Source organism: Podarcis vaucheri (assembly GCF_965113315.1).
Source record: "Podarcis vaucheri genome assembly, chromosome: 1".
Classification (NCBI taxonomy): domain Eukaryota; kingdom Metazoa; phylum Chordata; class Lepidosauria; order Squamata; family Lacertidae; genus Podarcis; species Podarcis vaucheri.
In genome coordinates, this window is record NC_138759.1 from 98,675,558 (window position 1) to 98,695,891 (window position 20,334).

The 20,334-nt window shown below is 40.5% G+C and overlaps 1 protein-coding gene across 11 annotated transcripts in view; it reads right to left on the reverse strand.

Annotated features, from left to right (window-relative positions):
• The window catches only part of NCKAP5 (NCK associated protein 5), a 621,685-nt gene that overhangs the window by 37,894 nt on the left and 563,457 nt on the right, over nucleotides 1-20,334 (reverse strand). For 10 of the 11 annotated variants that reach the window (XM_082197111.1, XM_082197112.1, XM_082197110.1 and 7 more), the window contains 4 exons: nucleotides 17,843-18,160; nucleotides 12,534-12,670; nucleotides 11,106-11,238; nucleotides 5,552-5,739 (listed from right to left, as the gene is read on the reverse strand). In XM_082197111.1, the coding sequence (XP_082053237.1) occupies nucleotides 5,552-5,739; nucleotides 11,106-11,238; nucleotides 12,534-12,670; nucleotides 17,843-18,160 (776 nt within the window). The remainder of the gene's footprint in view (nucleotides 1-5,551; nucleotides 5,740-11,105; nucleotides 11,239-12,533; nucleotides 12,671-17,842; nucleotides 18,161-20,334) is intronic. The other variant, XM_082197108.1, reaches the window with a different exon arrangement.

Sequence of the window (20,334 nt, forward strand, 5' to 3'; positions counted from 1 at the left end):
AACCGACTAAATGCTGTTATTTCACTAACGCCAATGAAATATCCAGAAATTGCAGAAGAACATTGTTTAAAGTCATAGCCTCTTAGGATTCCATGTGTGCATGTGCATGAAACAAAGGAATTTTTACTGTGGCAAACCAAGAAAATTATTGGACTTGCACATAAATTGTATTATTCTGCACTCCAAAAGCCACATTTTGTTGCTGAATTTGTGTACTTTGGACTGTAGCATAGTGCCAAGCAATATATTTTCCTCACTCTCCGTACCAGTGCTACATTGTGACCTTCCTTTATTGTTTCTATTAAAAACCCCCCACTTTTTAAAGAGGTCGAACACTCATCTACTGTAAAAGTGCAGGAGCATTAATGAAGCAATTTTTAAAAAGTGTTGAAGACCAGTAAGAGATGCCTGTTCTACTTCAGTACAGTAACAAAATATTATACTTTAAAAAACCCACCTGTAAGACTATTTTGTTCTGCAGGAAAGAACCTCCCCCCCCAAATCTATATGGAAATGACACCATACCACTGGCGCCTGATAGAGTAAATAAAATAGAGGTGTGTTCAGGTATGCTACCTGCATGGACATCCCTCAGGGGCAGGCACACAAGCCCTGCCTGCAATGTCCCCATGTACCGTGTCCTGCACAACAAGTCCCTGACCGCCTCTGCACTGAGCAGGGAAGATGTGCAAGGGACTTTTCATTGTATTTGCTTTAAGACAAGGAGAATGCCTTGCTCTATCTACTCAAGTGAATGTGAGTAGAAGCCTCCTGCAGCAGGCCTTTTGGGGCAACATGGGGAAGGTCAAGGACTAGCACCAGAACATCAGGGTTGGGGCTTACATGTGTGCTCTGTTCCTGTCCCCAAATGCCTGAACACACCTCATTATATTTCTGTCATCTGCAAAAGCCCACAGAGGGTACCTCGAAAACAAAGATTGGATCTGCTTTTTAAAAAACATTCTTCTCTCAGTTTTGTAACACCACAATCAATAACAAAGCTGTTGTGTCAGAAAAAAAGATATCAATGGTGTGATAATTCTGATGTAAGGGCAATAATATGCACCCTTCAATTAACTTTGAATGCTTTTGCTTGAACTATGAGCGGAGCTGGTCACAATTCTCAACTATACCCTTGAGTTACAAAGCACATGCATGAACAAATCAATTGCTAAGAATTACAGACCATAAAAATTCAACAACATCAAACCAATTTGCCAGCAAACCAACATTTTATATGTGGGAGGCACAGAGCTTAAGAATTTTTGAGGTCATGCAGGGTTGATATTTATATAGAGTAGATAACACTTCAAAGTAAGGAAAGATTCAGGCTATAGGAATTAAGCATGTGGCATACTAGAAAACATCTGCTCATTTTATCCATAAGGAATTATGAAGCTGAGACACACTATTATAGCAGACCTGGTGCTGGCTCCAAATTATTGTGGTCCTGGGGCAGGATGCCCCGAGTAAGCCCATTTCCTTGCTCTATTCAGTGTCCTGTGTTGCTTCCTTCCAGGCCCAATTCCAGATGCTGACATTGGTGATTAAAACCCTAAATGACTTAGACCCCAAACATCTGGAAGACTGCCTCCTTTCCTACAGATCATCTCAGATGTTAAGGCCAGTAGAAGGAGAATTTTTAGTAGTTCATTTGCTCTCAGACACATGGGAGACAGCAGCCCTGAAAAGGGTCCTCTCTAAGATAGCCCTTAAATCATGGAACTTCCTTGCCATGGCTGTGTGTCCACAATTTCTGTTGTGTAGCTCCTGCTATACACTGAAGAAGCACCTCTTTATCCTGGTTTTTGACACATTAGGTATTTTGGTTTGTAGGACCCACATCATATTCTTTGTTTAACCTTCACAGTACTACTTTTGCTGGAGACTGTTTTACTGGTTCTTAATTGCATAATTAGACCAGCTGTCCCTCTGCAATATGAGACCAGCTGGTTGTTCCCATAATGCTGGGGCCACTGACTGCCCTCCTGCTTAAACCTCAGTGTGCATGTGTGTCAGTGGGATGTAGTGACTTTTCTCCCCCCTGGAGAGAGGAAGAAGGTGGAGCAGGCGACCATCCTGGTCATGGCCCACTGCAAAGTACATAGCAGACTAGTAATAGACTGACTGATATTTCCCCCAACTGCATAATAAATAATACATTATATACAATCTTGGCTTCAGTACATTAGCTTCGCACTAATAATATGATATATATTGTGATTTATTATGCTACACTACAAAGTGCTGCTTGTTTTCTGGCAGGCTTCCTATGCTTTTTAACATGAGTTCAGCCATGCCTTCAGCTTCTCCTGACACTGAAGTGCAGTGATAGAAAGAAAAATGCTCCTGCTACACAGCAGCAAAATATGTAGGAACCCTGCCAAATAAAAAAACCAAACAGGGAATTGGACACCTTAGCAGAGGTTCCCTCCAAAAAGTCTTGTTAGGGAAGCAGTCTGAAATCACCATTTTATTATTTTATTCATGCTATAAGATTCTATTTAATTGAGCCACCTTACACAGAGCCATGGCACACTGCTCTTTTGACAACAGAGTAAACTCATTCTGTCCATCGTGACACCTATGCTTCCTCCCACTAAACCTTCACATTTTTCTTCAAAGTGGGATTACAGGCGCATAACACTTTGTTTTAAACAGACCCCATTATAGATCTAAATTGCTTTATGGAAGGCATGACTTTTTTTGCCTGTGCAAAATTTCAGGGGCAGTTTGCTTATCACAGGCACTGCTCCTCATATGTCATCCTGCAGTGTTTAATACTAAAATAGGTAAATCCTATGTGTTTTATTAAGCTTTCAAGAGTTTGCTGTCTTCGGGATGGTAAACATTAAAAACCAACCCTACATGCTGCTGCACAACAATGTGCTGGAGAAAAATTACCTACAGCCCAACAATTGGTGTATTGCTCCCTCATCAGCCTCTATCCCAAGAAGCACTGTTTTCTGATCCCTTCAACCAACATTTACCTAATGCTGCATTTACACATTCCAGAAATGTACCCCTGTATTTAAGCCATGCAAAACCAACAACCACCCCAGGTCTTCATATCTGACATAGAACAAACCAAAGAGATTCATGCATTTGTAGCTTGAGATCTTAGATGCCACAAACCAAGGTTGTTGCTTTTCATAGCATTTATCTTCCTCAGATAATTGTGATTTCTAAGCAGTTTAGCAGTGGAACATCTAGTTCCTTTCCTTTATTCTTTTTGGTGTAGTTGTATTGACATCATTCTTTAAAAACTAATAATAAATAGTAAAGCTACTTTATGTTTGTCCACATAAACGAAACACTTTTCAAAATGGCATTTATTCTGTTTTGGCTTGAGAGGTGTTAGGACTGTCTTTGATTGCACATATATTAAAAGTATCGATGTACCTTTTGTGTCTTTCCACTTCAATGTTTACTTTTTCGGTGATGGAACAACTAACTCTCTGTTCCACCTAGAAGTGTCCCTTCCTCAATTTCTCCCCCTCTGTATTATGCACATTGCCATGACTACTAAACTAGACTTGCCAGACATTGCTAGACACAAGGCTGATGGACATTTGTGAATGACAGACTTTCAGAGTTAAACACAGCACAAACCAGAGCCTGGTGTCTAAAGCAATCCAGTATTTACAGCCAACTCTAAGCAAGCTTACAGTAAAAACAGAGTGAGTAAAAGGGAAAACAGTAATCACATAAACAAGGCAACACAAACACTTTGACAAACACATTTTAGTTGGCTTTTAATTAAAAATAATAATTAATTTCCTGATTTTTAAAATAAAAAAGCCCAGGTAGTTTTGCTTGGCCATAATTTTGGCAGGACACGTGAGGCTAAAAACTGAAAGAGCAAGGGCAGAAGAAACAGCAGCTGACAGTCGTTTTTCAAACATTGTATTAAGCCTAAGGAAAATGCCACACTGTAGAATATCAGGCCAGGAGTGGGAAGGCCCAGGTTCAAATTGCTGTGAAGCTCACTGGAAGACCTTGAGCCAGTCAGTAACCCAGTATGCACATAAAGCTACGCCAAACCATGACTTAGCATGGATAAGCAAATGTGCCAGCTCCTGGAACAATTATCATAGCTGCTGTGCTCCTCTCCCATGTCCTCCTGCTGCTGCGCTACCTGGTGCTAAGCTGTGTATAAGAAGGATGCAGGAGGTGATGCTAATTTCCTTGTCACTGCTCTCTCTGATAGTTCACATGAAGATGCAAGTCAGCCAGAGGTGATAGGATGGCAGCAGCTGTGGGGCATTACAAAGATGCTCACAGCAGCTGCAGAAAAAGGCAGGATGCTGAAACATCAGGGAGATGTCCCGGGCATAATTAAAGAGAGAAGAGAGAGCACATTTGAAGAGTTTATAGGATATGGAGAGGCTACAGAGCAATGAAAGTGAAACAGGAGAGAAAGAGTTGGATTACCAGGAGGGATAAAAGTATATAGAAAGGAAGCAGGCCTCAGTTAGCAAGCCCCGTGGAGAGCCAGGGGAGAGAAAGGAAGAAGCACAAAGGCAAGGAAAGAAACCACAACATGAGACTGTGGTTAGGGACTGTCGGGAAGAAGGTACAGGTCCTGCAATGAAAAAGGCATGTATGCACAACTGGCAAAGGTCCCTTCCGAGGTCTCCAACAGGAAGAGACAACCAGGTGCTCTAAGGATCTTTGGGTTTGTAGCTTGTGCTGCTTCAGACAAACCACAAGCAGTAAGCCAAGAACAAACCTTGGTTACAGATCATGGAGTGAGACAAACTATGTCTTAGCCCCTGGTAACACAGCAGCAGCTGCATTAGGAGAAGAGCACAGTGGCTGCGATCTTAGCTCTGGGAACTGGCCTGTTTGTTCATTCATGTTATGCCATGGTTTGGCTTGGTGTTACGTGTGAACTGGGTCCTGCATTTCAGTTTAATCTACCTAACAGGAAAGCTGTGAGGATAAAACTGGAGGAGGGGAAGAGAATTGTGTACTCTGTCTGGAGCTCCTTGGAGGAAAGGCAGAGGATACATTAATTATATAAACAGGCTCAGAGCATGTGGCTCTTAAAACCTTAAAACCTTGGCTATATTTCTGTAATCTGTTCGTTGTTTTAAAAAATAAACCAAGTGACTTTGGATCTTAATGGAGGTTTCAGTTGTGCACGCACGTTCTCTCACTCTGCATATATTTTAAAGAGCAGTGCTGTTTATAGTCATAGCGCATTGTTTGATGCACTGTGGTTTATTGCAAAATGGCTCAAAGCAGCTATAAGCAACCTTCCAAATTTCTGCTTGTAAAAACTGACAACACTGAACGCCAGCCGATCTTTAATGTTCGGCATTCGCAGGATGTTGCTACGAAAGTCGCTGCCACATATATATATGTAACTTGCCTCAAGGAAAGAAAATGCTTAAAAGTTCCTTTTACTCTTCCCTGCAGTCCATGTGACATTTTCAATCTGGACATCCATAAATAGTAATGATGCGTGCAGAAAAAGAAAGCAAACCAGACATATCCCTCAAGAAAGAAGAGAGGTAATAGCATCAAAGAAAGCGAGAAAACTCACACTAGGGATCTTTTTGCTCTTGCCATCTTTAGTGGAAGTTCCATTCAGCTGCTCAATAAAACTGTAATGTGCTAATTGTTCAGGTCCATCCTCTCCATAATGGCCACAGAGACTGTGCTGGTATATATCCAAGATAGACATAGGCCTCCCCATAAAGGACTTTCTCACACTATTTTCTTCTTGCTCAGCTAAGGACAGATTTGAAATAAGAATAAAAAGCACACACGCTTTGTACATTTCTTTGAGAAAAAAGCCTACACACTGCTTGGCATGCTGTGTGTTTGTTCAATGTGAAAAATGGCACAAGACAAGTGGAAACATTAGGGCTAAGGCTATAACATCCAAAATGATTCCCCATCCAATGTTATGAATGGCATGGTGTAATTTAAACTCACAAAAGCAAGGTGATTCTGGGTTACAATTCAAGCTAATGATTCATGCTTTAAAAAAAAAGAAAAAAGAAAAAGGAATAAAGAAAGGAAAGTATATGAGATAAGCGTTTCTATTTTAAATAGTAGGTAATTTCCTTGAAGTGAAATTGCTAATTTCACTTTAATTTAGTGTTTTGGGTGCTAGTTTAGCTTAAATCTCTATCTTAATTGTAGTGGCTCATCTTCCCTACATACCTTGAGGATATGCCTAGTTTCTAGTTTTAAACATTCTTTTCTTCCTGCCAATTACATTTTTAGTTGGTCATCTTGCTAATCTTAAATGCTTAAGTGAGGGAGGCAGAGAGAGAGAGACTGGCTGCTGAGTTGATACCTCATTTTTATGGCCATCATGAATTTCACTATCTACATTAAATAATGTGCTATTCTTACATATCAATTCTCTATTTACTGAAGAAGAAGAAAATCATTCAGTTTTAGCATTTAGAAATGAAATCTAGTAAAGTTGAATGAGAGTATTTTTAAAAACCTATTTAGGGGAAGGTCCTCTGGTTCCTGGGATGATGTCCTGAGGTCCAAAGGTTTTTTTTAATATCCCCCTCTCCATAAATAGAGGAGGAGAAACACAGCTGGAGCAGGAGGTCTAAACTCAGAGGCCTCCTTATTGCCAATGCGGAAACCTCCACATTGTTCTTCCTACATTCTTGCTGCTCCAGTGACCACGAGGGCAAAAGTAAGATTTTCTGATAGTGTGTTGGGGCTGCTGTCAATGTATACTATTTTCTGGGGGTTCTTTTTTTTTGGGGGGGGGAGACTGTTGATGAAAGGTCCCCTAAAAGAAAAGAAAAAACCCTGTACCTTCCACATACACACAGAGCTTCTTCCTTGGCATTGGCAACCCAGGTTCTGTCAACTCATCCACTCAATCACACACAAACCTCTCACCAAATCTAGTAGAATTGTTCTGCCCAAAGGTTCATTTTTATAGATTTTAGTTTACCTAATTGTGCAAGTTCCATTCATATATTAGTAAGTAGGTTTAAATCTTGAATTTCTGCTTGGGAGAGTAGACATTATCTGGCCCAGCTCGAAGATTATGCAGCCTGGTCCTAACCATTAGTATTTTTTTCTTTTCTTTTAAAAGCTGTTTCCACTAAATTCAGTGAGACCTGCTGGTAAGTATGTTTAGTATAGCAGACTCCTGATGTACCATGTCTTCCCAAATGTGTTAAAATACTACCAAGCAACAAGGATTATGGTTACTATGAAGACAAAGACATACATTTTGGTCAGAGACAAGAGTCTGTCACTACAGGCCTGATTCGCTGATCTGCTGAAACACAGTAATCTCTAAACAAGTCACCATATGTGCCTAACCTTCCATGCACTTATTACAGCTGTCAATCACAACAGCTGCTCCAGGAACTCCTGGCCCTTCCAGCTCCCTCTTTGCCGCACACAACAAGCAACGAGAGCCATGTGGCCACCAAGGCCCAAGCACCCTCCCAGCAGTTGCTCATTTTAATTTCAGCCATCAGAGAAGGAAAAGGGAAGTGGTGCTTTGAGGCTGTTTTGTTTTCTTTTTTCTCTGGCTTGGCTGCTTGTCCCTGCTCATAATTGCAGAGGCTAGTAGCTTAGCTAGAGAGAGAAAAGGGAATGAGGGGGGGGGGGAGGGAGAGAGAGAGAGAGAACAGCCCAGCAGCCTAATTTCCTTCTTCCGCTCTGGTTGATGGAATGAAAGTGAGGTGCTGCCAAGGAAGGTGAGTGACCAGAGGCAGCAGCAACAGCTTCTGAGCTTGCAGCAAAGCACTATAATTTTTGACTGGGAGCTTGAAGGGATATTGCAGGAAGATTCAAATGTAGGTGGCATGAAAGATGCCCACAGAATTATTCCCATCCAAATATCTCTTTTGGGTTTACTAAAATATCATTTGCAGAGCAACAATGTGATGATGTTAGCCAGCCATTCTCCTTAAAAACAACAGAGTCTTGGGGCACCTGAAAGATCATGGTGCTACAAAACTATTTTGTCGCTTTTGCTTCAACACACTAATATGGCTACTGCTCTGGAAACCATTTTTATGTGTTGTTTTTTACTGGAGTATTTCAGGATTTTCTTCAGACTCTTGTGCATTTGCAGTCTGCTGCAAGTTTTCAGTTCATGTCTCTCTCCTCCCCCCCCCTTCCACCAATTATGGGGTAATAATGTGCACAAGCGTGTATGTGCATTGATTAAATCACAGCACAAATAAGGAGCACGGCTTCAATCACACAGTCACTTCAGCATTTATTTATTTTTGCACTGCAATTTAATGAATGTATAGAGATGCTTTAACAGAGGTTATCATATCAGATAACCATTCCTTTTTGCACCTTGTTTAAAATAATGTACATGTGCATATCAGTAACATGTACTGGATGTTTTGGATAATAGGCAAATTAATTTTAGAGACTTTACAGTTTAAACTAAAAAACCACACAGCAGAGCTAGCCTGCAGATAGTTGTTCATTGTTACATAAACTTGTATTAGGGATGGCATTTGCACCCCTACTCTGCCTGAAAGCACTCCGAACCATTTGAATGTTCAGCTGCAGCACTCTCTGACACCTCTACCTCCTCCTTACCCTTGGCCATAAAACCTCCCAAAAGCTTACATAGAGCAAGTTGGGGGTGGCAGCAGTGGGAAAGCCCTTCACTGCTTGTAATGTCATCTTTTCTGCTGAGTCCCAGAGAACTGACCATGAATCCTAGGATCACTGGCAGAAAAATATGGTAAGGTGCTGGGGTTTTTTTAAGTGTGGAAGGGGGCTAAGAAGCAGGCACTCCAGCAGGGTCTCATGTCTGCTCTCAAGAAATTCAAGCAGGTTTATTTGCATAGTAATAGTTGATACATTGAATTCCCAGCCAACCCTAACTTGCACTCATTATAAAATGAACTTTAAAAAGCTCTGATTGGCTCTGGTGTATATACAAGAATGCTTGGGGGTATGAATATATGTTGAGTAGGAAGTTTTGACTTGATGCACCATGGGTGGTGTGTGTGTGTGTGTGTGTGAGAGAGAGAGAGAGAGAGAGAGAGAGAGAGAGAGAGAGAGAGAGACCTGTGTTGGTTTAGAACTGGTAGTAACACAGCAACCTAAAGACAGAGCTATAAAACCAGGAAGTCCCAGGTTTGAATTTTCCTTTTGTCAAGGTCTTAGGAAAGCCTCTCTCTCTCTCTCTCTCTCTCTCTCTCTCAAACAGCCTCCAATCTGAAAATATGTGGTTAATACTGATCTATCTTACAGGGTTGTTGTAGTAATTACAAGACAATCTGAGTGAAGCGCTTTGACCACTCAAAAGCTTTCTGTATGGTTTATCCATCCATTCACCCATCCATCCTTAAATTGATTCTGGTATCAGCAAGATGCTGTATAGTAAAAAGTCTTGATCCCAGCATCTGGGTTGAAGGGTGTGTGTTCCACTATGGACTGTTCACACCTTAGAATCCCCTGCCTGAAAGAGCACTGAATAGAGATCCATATCTGCAGTCGGTGCATGTTGAACATCACAGTATTTGCAAATACGTTGCTATTTCTCAAATGAGAAATAGAATATTGATTCTGGAAACATTTCAGGAGTCATTAAGTCACTGCAGAATCTCAAAAAGAGACTGCAGTTGTTTTAGCTATAAGGTAAAATAATTATTCCTCATTTCCTTTCTTCTCAAAACAGTCTTCCTTTGATCAGATCTATTCACTACAGTTTAGTCTGCAATCTGCATATCACTGAAGTTCTGTATATGTCCCTGGGTTAGTGACAGAACTTAAACAATTTCATGTAATAGTACTTGCTCAACCATGCTTTCTTCTGCCCACTCCACAGACTCTGGGACCTGTCTCTAGAACAATTAAAAGCAGTAAGCAGTGAGGTGACATAGTGACTAGTTGAAAATACCCTACTGTTAGGGAACCTTGGGCCAGATGTGACCTTCTATGTTTCTTTATTTGGCCCTTGGGACTCTCCTCATCCCACACACCCTCCCCAGCCAACACTGGCCCTGCCGCATACCCTCCTTGGCCTAGTTGGAGTGCATCTTTAAACTCTTGTTTGTCTGATGGAAGACTGACAGGAGTGTGAGATTGGGTGTAAAACTAGCCTAATGTTCAAAGTTAAAGTTTTTATTTGCTGCTGTGCCCACTTTTGCCTCTGGCCCCACTCACCACTGCAATGTAGCCCCCCAGAAGGTGTCCAGAAGAGAATGCGGCCCTTGGCTTGAAAAAGGTTTCCCAGACCTACCGTGTGCAATCTGCTGTCCTCATGAACTTTTACATTAAAGAAAAAAGGAAAATGACACAATCAGCAGCTTTGCTGGATCTGGATCAAATTTCGTTCTCATGCTCTGGGATGGATTTGTAGTCAATGCCTGCACACTGCATATCAGGGATGAACTGGATGATGAACTGGGGGTTCTCAAGATGTTGCTGTTCAGTCCCAGCCAGTATGGCTGATGGTCAGTTGAACATAAACTGATGGGAGTTATAGTCCAACAAGCTCCCCACTCACCCCTGATCTACATTTTAATCTCACCTTTGCACTAAAAAAGAGGATAAAATCCTACATTCTTTAAAACCGTATGCATATCTGTCTACCACTTGTTCTAGCACATTTCTAGAGAGACAGCAAATTCACCCAAATATCACATTGATTCTTTTTGTCCTAATTTTAGTAACAATCAACAGGTATTAACTGAAATGGAATGGGTGAGGATAAAATTGGTTATTTGTGAGGGGAGAACCAGAAACAGCTTTAACTGTATGTAGCAGTGTGAACTACATAACATGGAGGTGAGGAAATTAACTTCATGGCTCATTGGGTTATTTTAAACTACCTACAAATGCAATATATATAAATACAAAGAGATATATTATTGAAGCTATAATCCAACTGAAGACGTTTTTAGTTTCAACACAGGGATTTACAACTAAAAAAGTTATAGTTTAGATTTTAGTGTCAAACATAGCATAAGAGGCAAAAATTGATGTACATATACAATAAAAAGCACATAATGGAAAATGAGATTTGGAAAGAGATGAGAAAACGTAGACATAGTGCAAGCAAAACACAAACAGCTGCCATGACAAAGGTGGGATCAATACATCCCTGTGTACAAATTTTAAATTACCTTGCTTGTTGTTTTTCATTAAATCTACCAACTTTTCCCCTCCGGTTCCAAAATCGTTTGTTTCGTACTCCAGCTCTGTTTCGGTATCACTGCTACTGCTAGCAGAGTAAGTGCACACTCTCAGCGCCCTGTCCTGTACACAGCAACATTAAAGGACAAATCCATGACTCAGAAGAAAAAAACATTACACTGAATACAAAGGATCTGGAGTGCAGCACAATAGGCAAGCCATTTCGTCTCTCTTCAGTCTAGCCTATTTATTTAGCTGCTGCAATTTGGCATTGATTATGTAATTAAATGTCACAAATCTCTAAAAACAGATTTCATCCTCCAGCAAGTATTGTCCAGGCATAATCTATGTTCACAGTCCCTATTTTCAAGAAATCCAGCCTGGGTATATGCATAGATTCTTCTCAGGTTTATGTCATAACAAAGCATTTGAGAAAAGGTGATCTATGAGTGGTGACAAACAAGAATTCAGACTGGAACGTTTACCTGCCATTACATTTGAGGACTGAGCAAGGCATTATCTCAGCAAATAAATATCCTCCAACCTGCGTTTCCCAGCATCAATCCCTGGCATCTCTAGGTGGAAGAGCTAGATAGACCAACGGCCAGACTCAGTGTAGAATGCAACTTCCTATGTTCCAAACAGGAATATGGGGGAATGGAGATACTGATGGATGAACATCAGTGGGCAAGGGGAAAAAATTGCATTAAATTAAATTAATTTGGTTTGATCTGCAATAATTTGGAAAATAAAGAAAAATAATTTGAAAAAAGAGAAAAGTTTGGTGTGGGGGCTTCATCTCTTAAGGAGCCATATTATAAGCTCTTATGTCACAGATACCTCCTCTGTAAACTTATTGTTGTCCTAATAATAACAATTACCATTTATTTATACAGTCTGCAAATTAAAGGGTAAAACACACACAGTTTATTATTAATTACAAATACTCACAATGCATCATTAGATGGAAGGTGATAATTGAATATGAAGTTATTTCTGTTAGGTTGTTAGACTAATATTACACAAGGTACTTAGCAATTTGGTTACTTTACTACTCTTCCTGGTACCCAAAATCTAACATTTGCAGTGGTTGATACTCGCTTCCCATTGGTGGCCTGGGCCAGTCACACTCATGAGGAAATGGAACACAGTAAACTGCTTTATACCAACTCAGACCATTGGTTCTTCTAACTCAGTACTGTCTACTCTGACTGGATGTGGCTTTCCAGGGTTCCAGGCAGGAGTCTTTTCCCAGTTCTACCTGGAGATGCTGGGGAATTCAAGCTTGGACATTCTGTATGCAAAGCATGTGTTCTACCTACTTCACATGTAGGTAGAGCAAAATGAAACCACTGTCTGTTGCCTGAGCTACTTAAAGGAAATTATATGTGTGTCCAGTTTGCCTCTTTCATTTGTACCTTGGCTTTAATAGCTTTTTTGCTGCTCCAATCCGGAAACATCTTGTTGCCACATTTTTCTTTTTCTGAATGCTTTAATGATACAGAAGTCAGAGAACTCTCTTCTTGTCCACTTTTTTTCACAGGGCTCGTTATTCCTGGGTAAGAGAAAGTAGCAGCAAAAGATTTTGAACATCAGAGTGTGAAAAATATCGTTTGATTCCATTTCCATGAAAGGGTCAAGTTCTTTTACTTGATCCACCCTGAATGCACCGCGCTTCTACAAAAAAGAGTTTTGCTTAATGTGTTAGGAAAGCAATATCGGAAATGGTTACCCAGTAAATGGAGAAGAGACATCCACTGGACAGAAAAGGAGAAATGAGTCTCCAGAGCCACATCCCTTAAATAGCCCAGAAAACATTTCCGAACCTCTATTGGATTTGGTTTTCATGTATACATATTTTTTTTAATTAAATTTTAAATTTTATTTATTTATTTTGCACTAATGAGGAATAGTTTGTGCAACATATCCCACACAAGCCCCATCTCACACAGGTCCCAATTATGATTCCAGTAAAATGGATTTGCACTTCCATGTAAATAACTCATGAGTAAATAACACGGCTGGTGCAACCAGGCACTGGGTGGACAGTTCAGTGCCACCCCTTGTCTTTGTGACATGAAGGGTTCAGAAACCGTTCTTTCCATTTCCCACAGCTTCTTTCAGTTCCCAATGTGTTTGGGTGGCAGGAAGGGTAAATACAGATAGACCTAGATCAGGAGTAGGGTACCTGTGGTCCTCCATATGTTGTTGGACTATGATTTCCATCATCCCTGACCATGGGGCAATAATTTAAACTGGCAGACTTTAAGAAAAATATCTCAGCACAAATGCTTTCAGCCAGCTCATTTCTTTCTTTCTTTTTGAAACAGTATTGTGTAGAACAAACATGCAAGTAAATCCACTGTGTTTTGTAGAATTCACTGATAATTGCTGTGTGTGTGTGTATGAGAGAGGGGGAGGCAGGAGATGGGGGAGATGGGTCAGATGATAAAATTTGAGAATGGGAAAGTTGACCTCCCAATCTGCTATATACTACTTTTTTTACATTCCTTCAAGACAATTTAATTAAGAAACAAACCCTGGAAGCCTGGTGCAGTGAATATTAGCATTAAGTTCAGGACAATCTTATTGCTACTGACTTCTTATGAAGCAATTCAGTGCTTGCAGTTTCTATTCAATTTGTTATAATGACAGTGTTTAATCATGAAGTCTACTGCATAGCACACTGCTGAATTGAGGTCACACATGTAGCTATCCAAGCATGTAGCATATAATCTATAACTAAGATTTCTCTTCTGAATCTCCCTTAGTTGTGCTATTAATTAACAATACACTTTTTAAGACACACACACACACACACACACACACGCGAATTAAAAATATATTTTCTTTTGCTTTGATTTGAAATGAGCAGGGGAGTTTCCAATGAAGGGTGTATAATTTGTGTGTTTGCATTCCATTATAACTACGGTGCAAAACTGCACTGGGAATATTGCTAAATCAACTAAATTCCAACATGTTTAATTAGAATACTTCACATAAACTCACAAGAATCTTTAATGCTGCTTATTTACTCCTTTGCTCAATTTAAACATTGACACATTAGCAAAACATTATTTGGTGCACTTGCCATAGACTTCAGCCAAATTTCTAATTCTCACATGGATGTGGGGTGGGGGTAGAGAGAGAGCCAGTGTGGTGTAGTGGTTAAGAGCGGTAGTCTCATAATCTGGGGAACCAGGTTCGCGTCTCCGCTCCTCCACATGCAGCTGCTGGGTGACCTTGGGCTAGTCACACTTCTTTGATATCAAATCCAAACTCCTCCTCCTCCTCCTCTTCTTCTTCTTCTAGAGACTGATTCTGCTTCATAGTCATGCAGGCTAAACATATTACGGTGGTCCTTTTGCATGAGTCCCCCCTGATTCAGAACTTAGCCGAGTTGAAGTTAACAAAATCTAAGCAGACTCATTTTATTCCCATCTAATAGACTAAGTGGGTGAGTCCTGGTCCTAACATGGAGGCAGGGTCATGGAGGCAGAGTCCTGGTCCTAACATGGAGGCAGGGACATGGAGGCAGGGACAGCCAAATGTCTCACAGGTTACATCAACTACCATGTTTAAACAGGCTGGCAAGGCCAGCTTCACCATCTTGTCATTTGCCTCAGGCAGCAAAATGTCTTGGGCTGGTCCTTCCAGTGGAGATAAGTTTTTTGGTCCAGATCTTCAAATGATCCACAGAATACAGAATGTTTCAACAGGTCTTGTCCTATATGTCTATATAATTGCTTGGCTTTGTACTTGTAACTGTCATCCTTGCATAGATCTGGGTGTTCTTTACATGCTGCAGGATTGGATGACTGACTTTCAAGATTTCTCAATTTAACTTTAAATATTGTTTTATTAACAATAACAATTAATAAAATTATGGCCTCAGTTAATGTTCAAATAATGGGTTGGCACCTTGATTTTGGGTTCCTAAAGATAATAATTATATTGGATCAACCCCAAGGTGCTTCAAATTACCTTAGGGTTGTGGATTAAGCAATGCTAGCCTTATCTAATTCACTATCACAAGCCTTTACTTTCCCCATTTGACTAATCACTAATGCATCTCTAACAGAGGTCACATGGCTAATGTATAGAAAAGATGGGATTTTGACACATGGTTCTCATAAGGCAGAACATAATACAGCTGATCATTAATAAAATACATTAATTCTAGAGAGACTGGGGAAAGATATACCGTACATGAGAAAGCTGATAATCTACAATCTTTTTCCGTGTATAACATGCCCCCGTGTATAAGATGACCCCTATTTTGGGGGACTACATATTAAGAAAATGGGGTGAGATTGGCCAGAGTTGTTGAGCTTTTTTAAGGGGGGTATTACAGAAAATCACTCAATCTGACCTACGCTATCACTCACATGCGTCACAAAAGCCACCTATCGTCTGTCCCACCGCCAGCAGAGGCTGCCAATTGCCCGTCCTATTGCTGCAACAACAGCAAATCAACACCAGCCCTTGCCGTAGCCACCAATACCACACCACTGGTTTTAGGCTCGCAGCAGCAACCAATCCCATAGCCCCTCTATGCACTATGCACTATCTGTGTATAAGATGACCCCCAATTTTTAACATACTTTTAAAATAAAAAATATAGTCTTATACATGAAAAAGTACGATACTCTCCTTTGCTTTCCTCTTCCAATCAGAACACTTCAGCCCTATCTTTGTGTGCAGAAATGAGATTTTTACATTTCATTTTCGTGTGTCCATTCCTAGAATTCTTGTCCAGATCAATTTTTCTAGCCTTTGTGGGCCCTGAGTGTTGTGTCCTATGCGTCTGGAGTGTTGAGGAAAGGGTGGGATTATCCATGCATGAAAATGCAGCATGGTTGATGGGCATGACTTAGTGTTCCCACAGTCACTGCCTCCTCCATGAGCTACCCAAAGCTGCCACTGCTTAGTAAAAGCATGAAGGGAAGAAAAGGGGATGTTAGTACTCTCTGCCCTAAATTTATCTACTAAGCTGGTTCCCTAGGGCTGGCTTTCCACAGGAATGCTGGAGTGCTGAACAGAGGAGGAAGCATGAGGAATGTGTTGAGAATGGCCTGCAGGCAACCATGAGGGTGGGGAGTCTAGCCTTGAGCATCTTGGCCTGTATTTCATTCAGAAGCCACTTTGAAGGACCATCAGGGCAACATTGGAATAGATTTCTCCCTCCTTCTCTAGCCCTCAGTTCTTAAATTAAGCTGCTATCTCCGTAATCACAACAGTGCCTTGAATGAAGTTCTGAAAGTCAGGGATATGGTAAGCATTCAGGCAAACCACTGTTGGTACTGAGGAATGCAGGGGAGTAGGAGGAAATAGACAAATAGCAACAAAGACAAGCGCTGCTGTGCTCCAAGCATTCATTCTAAAGGTATCTTTTCAGCCCTGAACCCCATACATAATGCAACAAATGAATAGCTTTATGCATTAGGAACTATACTGAGTTGAGATACATATAATAAAAAGTACTCCGAAGAACAACAAATGGAAGATTTGGGGACTTGGTAGGCCACTTCTATTCCATGTTGTTACTGATTTATATGTTTTATATATAAGGGCACATGCTCCCTAGCTGGATTTCCAGCATTTTGTGCTCCTTGTATAGTGATGTATCCCTGTGTTGTACTCATATTTATCAAAAACTTACATTTATTGTTAGGTTGCTTCAAGCTTTATGTTTATTTCACGCTTAGCAATTGCTCTTGTTTGACCTGGGGAGCAACCACTATCTAACACTATGTCGTACGTATGTACCCCTGGACAATGTCTGAAAACTGTACTGTCCACTAGTATCTCTGCACATGATTTTGAAGTGTTATTGCCATGCTACACTTTTCTGGAGTCAATAAGGTAAGCACATCCATGCTTTACAAAATATACCTCTATTCTAAACCACCCTAACAGTGCCATGAATTAAACAGGACTCTCAACAACGACACTTAACAAGCAGTCGGTGTCTTAATATAAGCTAAGCATGACACAGCTTGCATCCCTTGTAAGTAGCCAGCCTGATTATGATAAAATGTCTATTATATTGCATGAAAGGTTTGGACACATCAAGCTGGATAATGTTAGTTGCACTTAGGTTCCATTTAAATCTATGTAAAAAGATACCAGGACTTAAATACCACTAAAGTTCAACTAACTTAATAGGGATTCAACCCATGCTGATCAACAAGAGGGCAGCTGTCCATTAATCCCTGGGTGGGACTGTGGTGTATTAACTTTGAAAATGTAAACATCATATTACAGGAGTAATCATGGGGACCTGTCCTTTCATTGGAAGAAAATTTCATTCCAACATTCATCAGAAGTCACCACATTCTATTAGCAAAGCAACTGCTGTTTAACTTTCACAATACTATCATATCTATGTTTAAAGAAAATTTAGAAAGCAAAAGTTGTGACATTTTTGAAGCCTCTTGGACTTGTTTTTGGTAAACATTCCTGGTGTATGCTTTAAATTTATCACTGGGCTGCTTATAGACATGGTGTGTCATACAGCAATTTTTTTATAGATTAGTATTTTATTTAACAAGATTTCCATGTCAGTGCAGTCTCCAGCTTGTTAACCTTCTCCAGTGACTTGAAGAGTCTTTTCAGCTGTACATTTCTTATGTCTTTCATCCAATGTCATTAGTACAGGTCTCCACTAATGGGAACAGGCACCAGGGCACAAAAGATCTAATTTCCAGTACAACTGTCATTTTACCTGCAGAAGCTGGCTTTGGAAGGCGACTCTGAAAAGTCTGTACACCCTTAGCAGTCATGGCAGGATCTGATGTTGAATGTGTTATTATGCTCTCCACAGATCCCTGGTCCTTATTAGCTGTTGAAGGCACTTCTCGCTCAAGGGTTTTGGCTTTCTCAGAAGAAGCCAGAGGGAAAGCTTGAGCAGGTGATATGAAAACGTCAGCTTCTAAATCCAGTTCTTGTTTAGAAACGTGTCGTCCAGTCGAGCGGTTTCCTGAGTCCGGAAGAGGGAAGGTTCCTATCCCACTGTCCAGCGTCCTCATTTGGCAGCAGGATTCTAAGAAAGAGGAATACAGTGTAATTTGGGGAACCTGACAAAAACTACAAAAAAGAGGACACCTTGAAGAAACAACTTTTGTGCAGCGGTGGGAAAATGGCTTCACCCACAAAGGGCATCAGGTTCAGCCTCTAGCATCTCTAGCTAAAACATAGGAAAGCTTAGAGGCCCACTGTTGGTCATAATGTACAATATTGGTCTAGAACAGACCCAGTGGATCGTAGGTTGAAACATATTTGGTACCAAAGAAGTACTATGCTTATGGTAATGGGGTCCTTCCAGTATTTTGGCATAGATTGTTTTTTCATTAGTAAGAAAAAAGTGCTGTTTCTTGACTGAAATAAAATACTCAGCACAGAATTAATCATAGCTGCATGACTAACTTGTGTCTGTTTGATTAGGAGACATACATTATAAAAGGCCCAATTCATAATCTTCTTAAGCAAAGTGCTTAAGTATGCAATTGAATTCAGTTTAATCAGGAGCATTTGTACACAAAGCTCAAAGAATAACACAGTTGGTAAGATGATACCTTTTGTTACAACTGTTTTTTTCTAGGGGGACTTTCATCACAGCTTTTTTCTATTATTGTTTAGACTCCACACACTGCCGTGGGCTGATTTTATCCACAACAATATATGATTATGTTCACTGAGTTAACAGAAGGCATCTCAATCCAAAAGAGTTAGCTGCTACCAGTGATTATGTTTGCCTGTTTAGCCAGTTCATTAATTATTTGTGGATGTGCCAGTCTTCGATAGCTGGGACTTCAGCAAGAAATATTGTCCCTGTTATATAACTCAAGTATGGACATCCAAATTCATTTGCGCCTCACTAGTTTATAGCACAGAAACCTCAACGCAGTATAGGAACTCTATGGGGTTACAGGCTACACAGAATAAATGTCAAGGTAGAATGTGAGTATCTTAAATAATAGGGTTTCTTTCAGGACCAATAATATAAATATTTTTAAATATATATATAAAGAAATAAAAAAGGTAAACACACCTTCTAGCTATTACATGTACTTAACTTCAGATAAAATTTGGTTGAGTAGGCAAACATTTTCAGTTTACAAAAAGTGAGATTAAGAAAGCATTGGAATAACTTTGGAAGTAATTTTGGTTCTGCCATTTCAGCACCACGGACAGCCCCCATACATGGAATTAAAGCTCAGAGTGTGTGATCAGTTGACTCAGCTTGCTTCTTTTGTGCAGAGTATTAAGCCAGGCTTAAAAAGCAACTCTTCCCAAAGGGTGCTGGCAGTGGCAACCATAACAGCCCTGCAGGTACATTCAAATCTAATCATGCTCACCACATGGTCTGATCTATATGTATTCACTAACATTGCAGGGAGGTGGAGATGGAAGACAATCCAGAAAATATTCTGCTTTCCTAAGCCTTTTGTTTTCATTGATGAGTTTTGTTTTGACATTTCCATGTCTGTCAGTGGAGTGGTAAGGCCTCAGATATTTTATTATAGACCACATGATGTTGTAGTCTATGAATCCCTCTTTACAATAATATATTTTCTGACCACAGCATCCTACTATAACAGAAGTCTTCACTATGTCCAATTTGGCTTAATTTATTTTCCTTTTGCTGAATACCATTTTAATCCTCATTTCTAGTTTCAGCAGGGTCATTAGTTTTGTACAGTGAAGAAAACAAATACATGACAGAATCTTTCTACTTGTACAAATTAGATGCCCACCTCTTCAGCTTGCACAGTACATGTAATATCAGAAATATAAATATTCCAGAACTTGAAGGCAATTAATTCAAATCCCCCCTTAAAGCACTGATAATGGAGAAGACTTTACAGCAGAGGTTTTCAACCTTTTTGAGTCCATGGCTCCCTTAACCAACTACATTCTTTCTGCGGCACCCCTGTGGGGCTCAGGAGACCAGTTATATCACCTGTTGCCTGCAGAGCTGGCAGTCCCTCACCCCTTTTTGAACACCCTTGCTTGTGGAGGGTTCCCTCAGCCTCTTCTTCTCTCCCCTCTCCCTGGGAGTCCTCCGGGCAGCTGCTGCTGCTGTCCCTGGTCTCTGAGCTTCTCTCTGCCCCCCCCCATAAAGGTGCCTCCCAGAAGTACCATTTGCCTGTGGAGCTTATAGCCAGGGCTGCTGCAAAAAACAGCTGTGCAAGCCTTTGGAAGGCAGAGATGTGA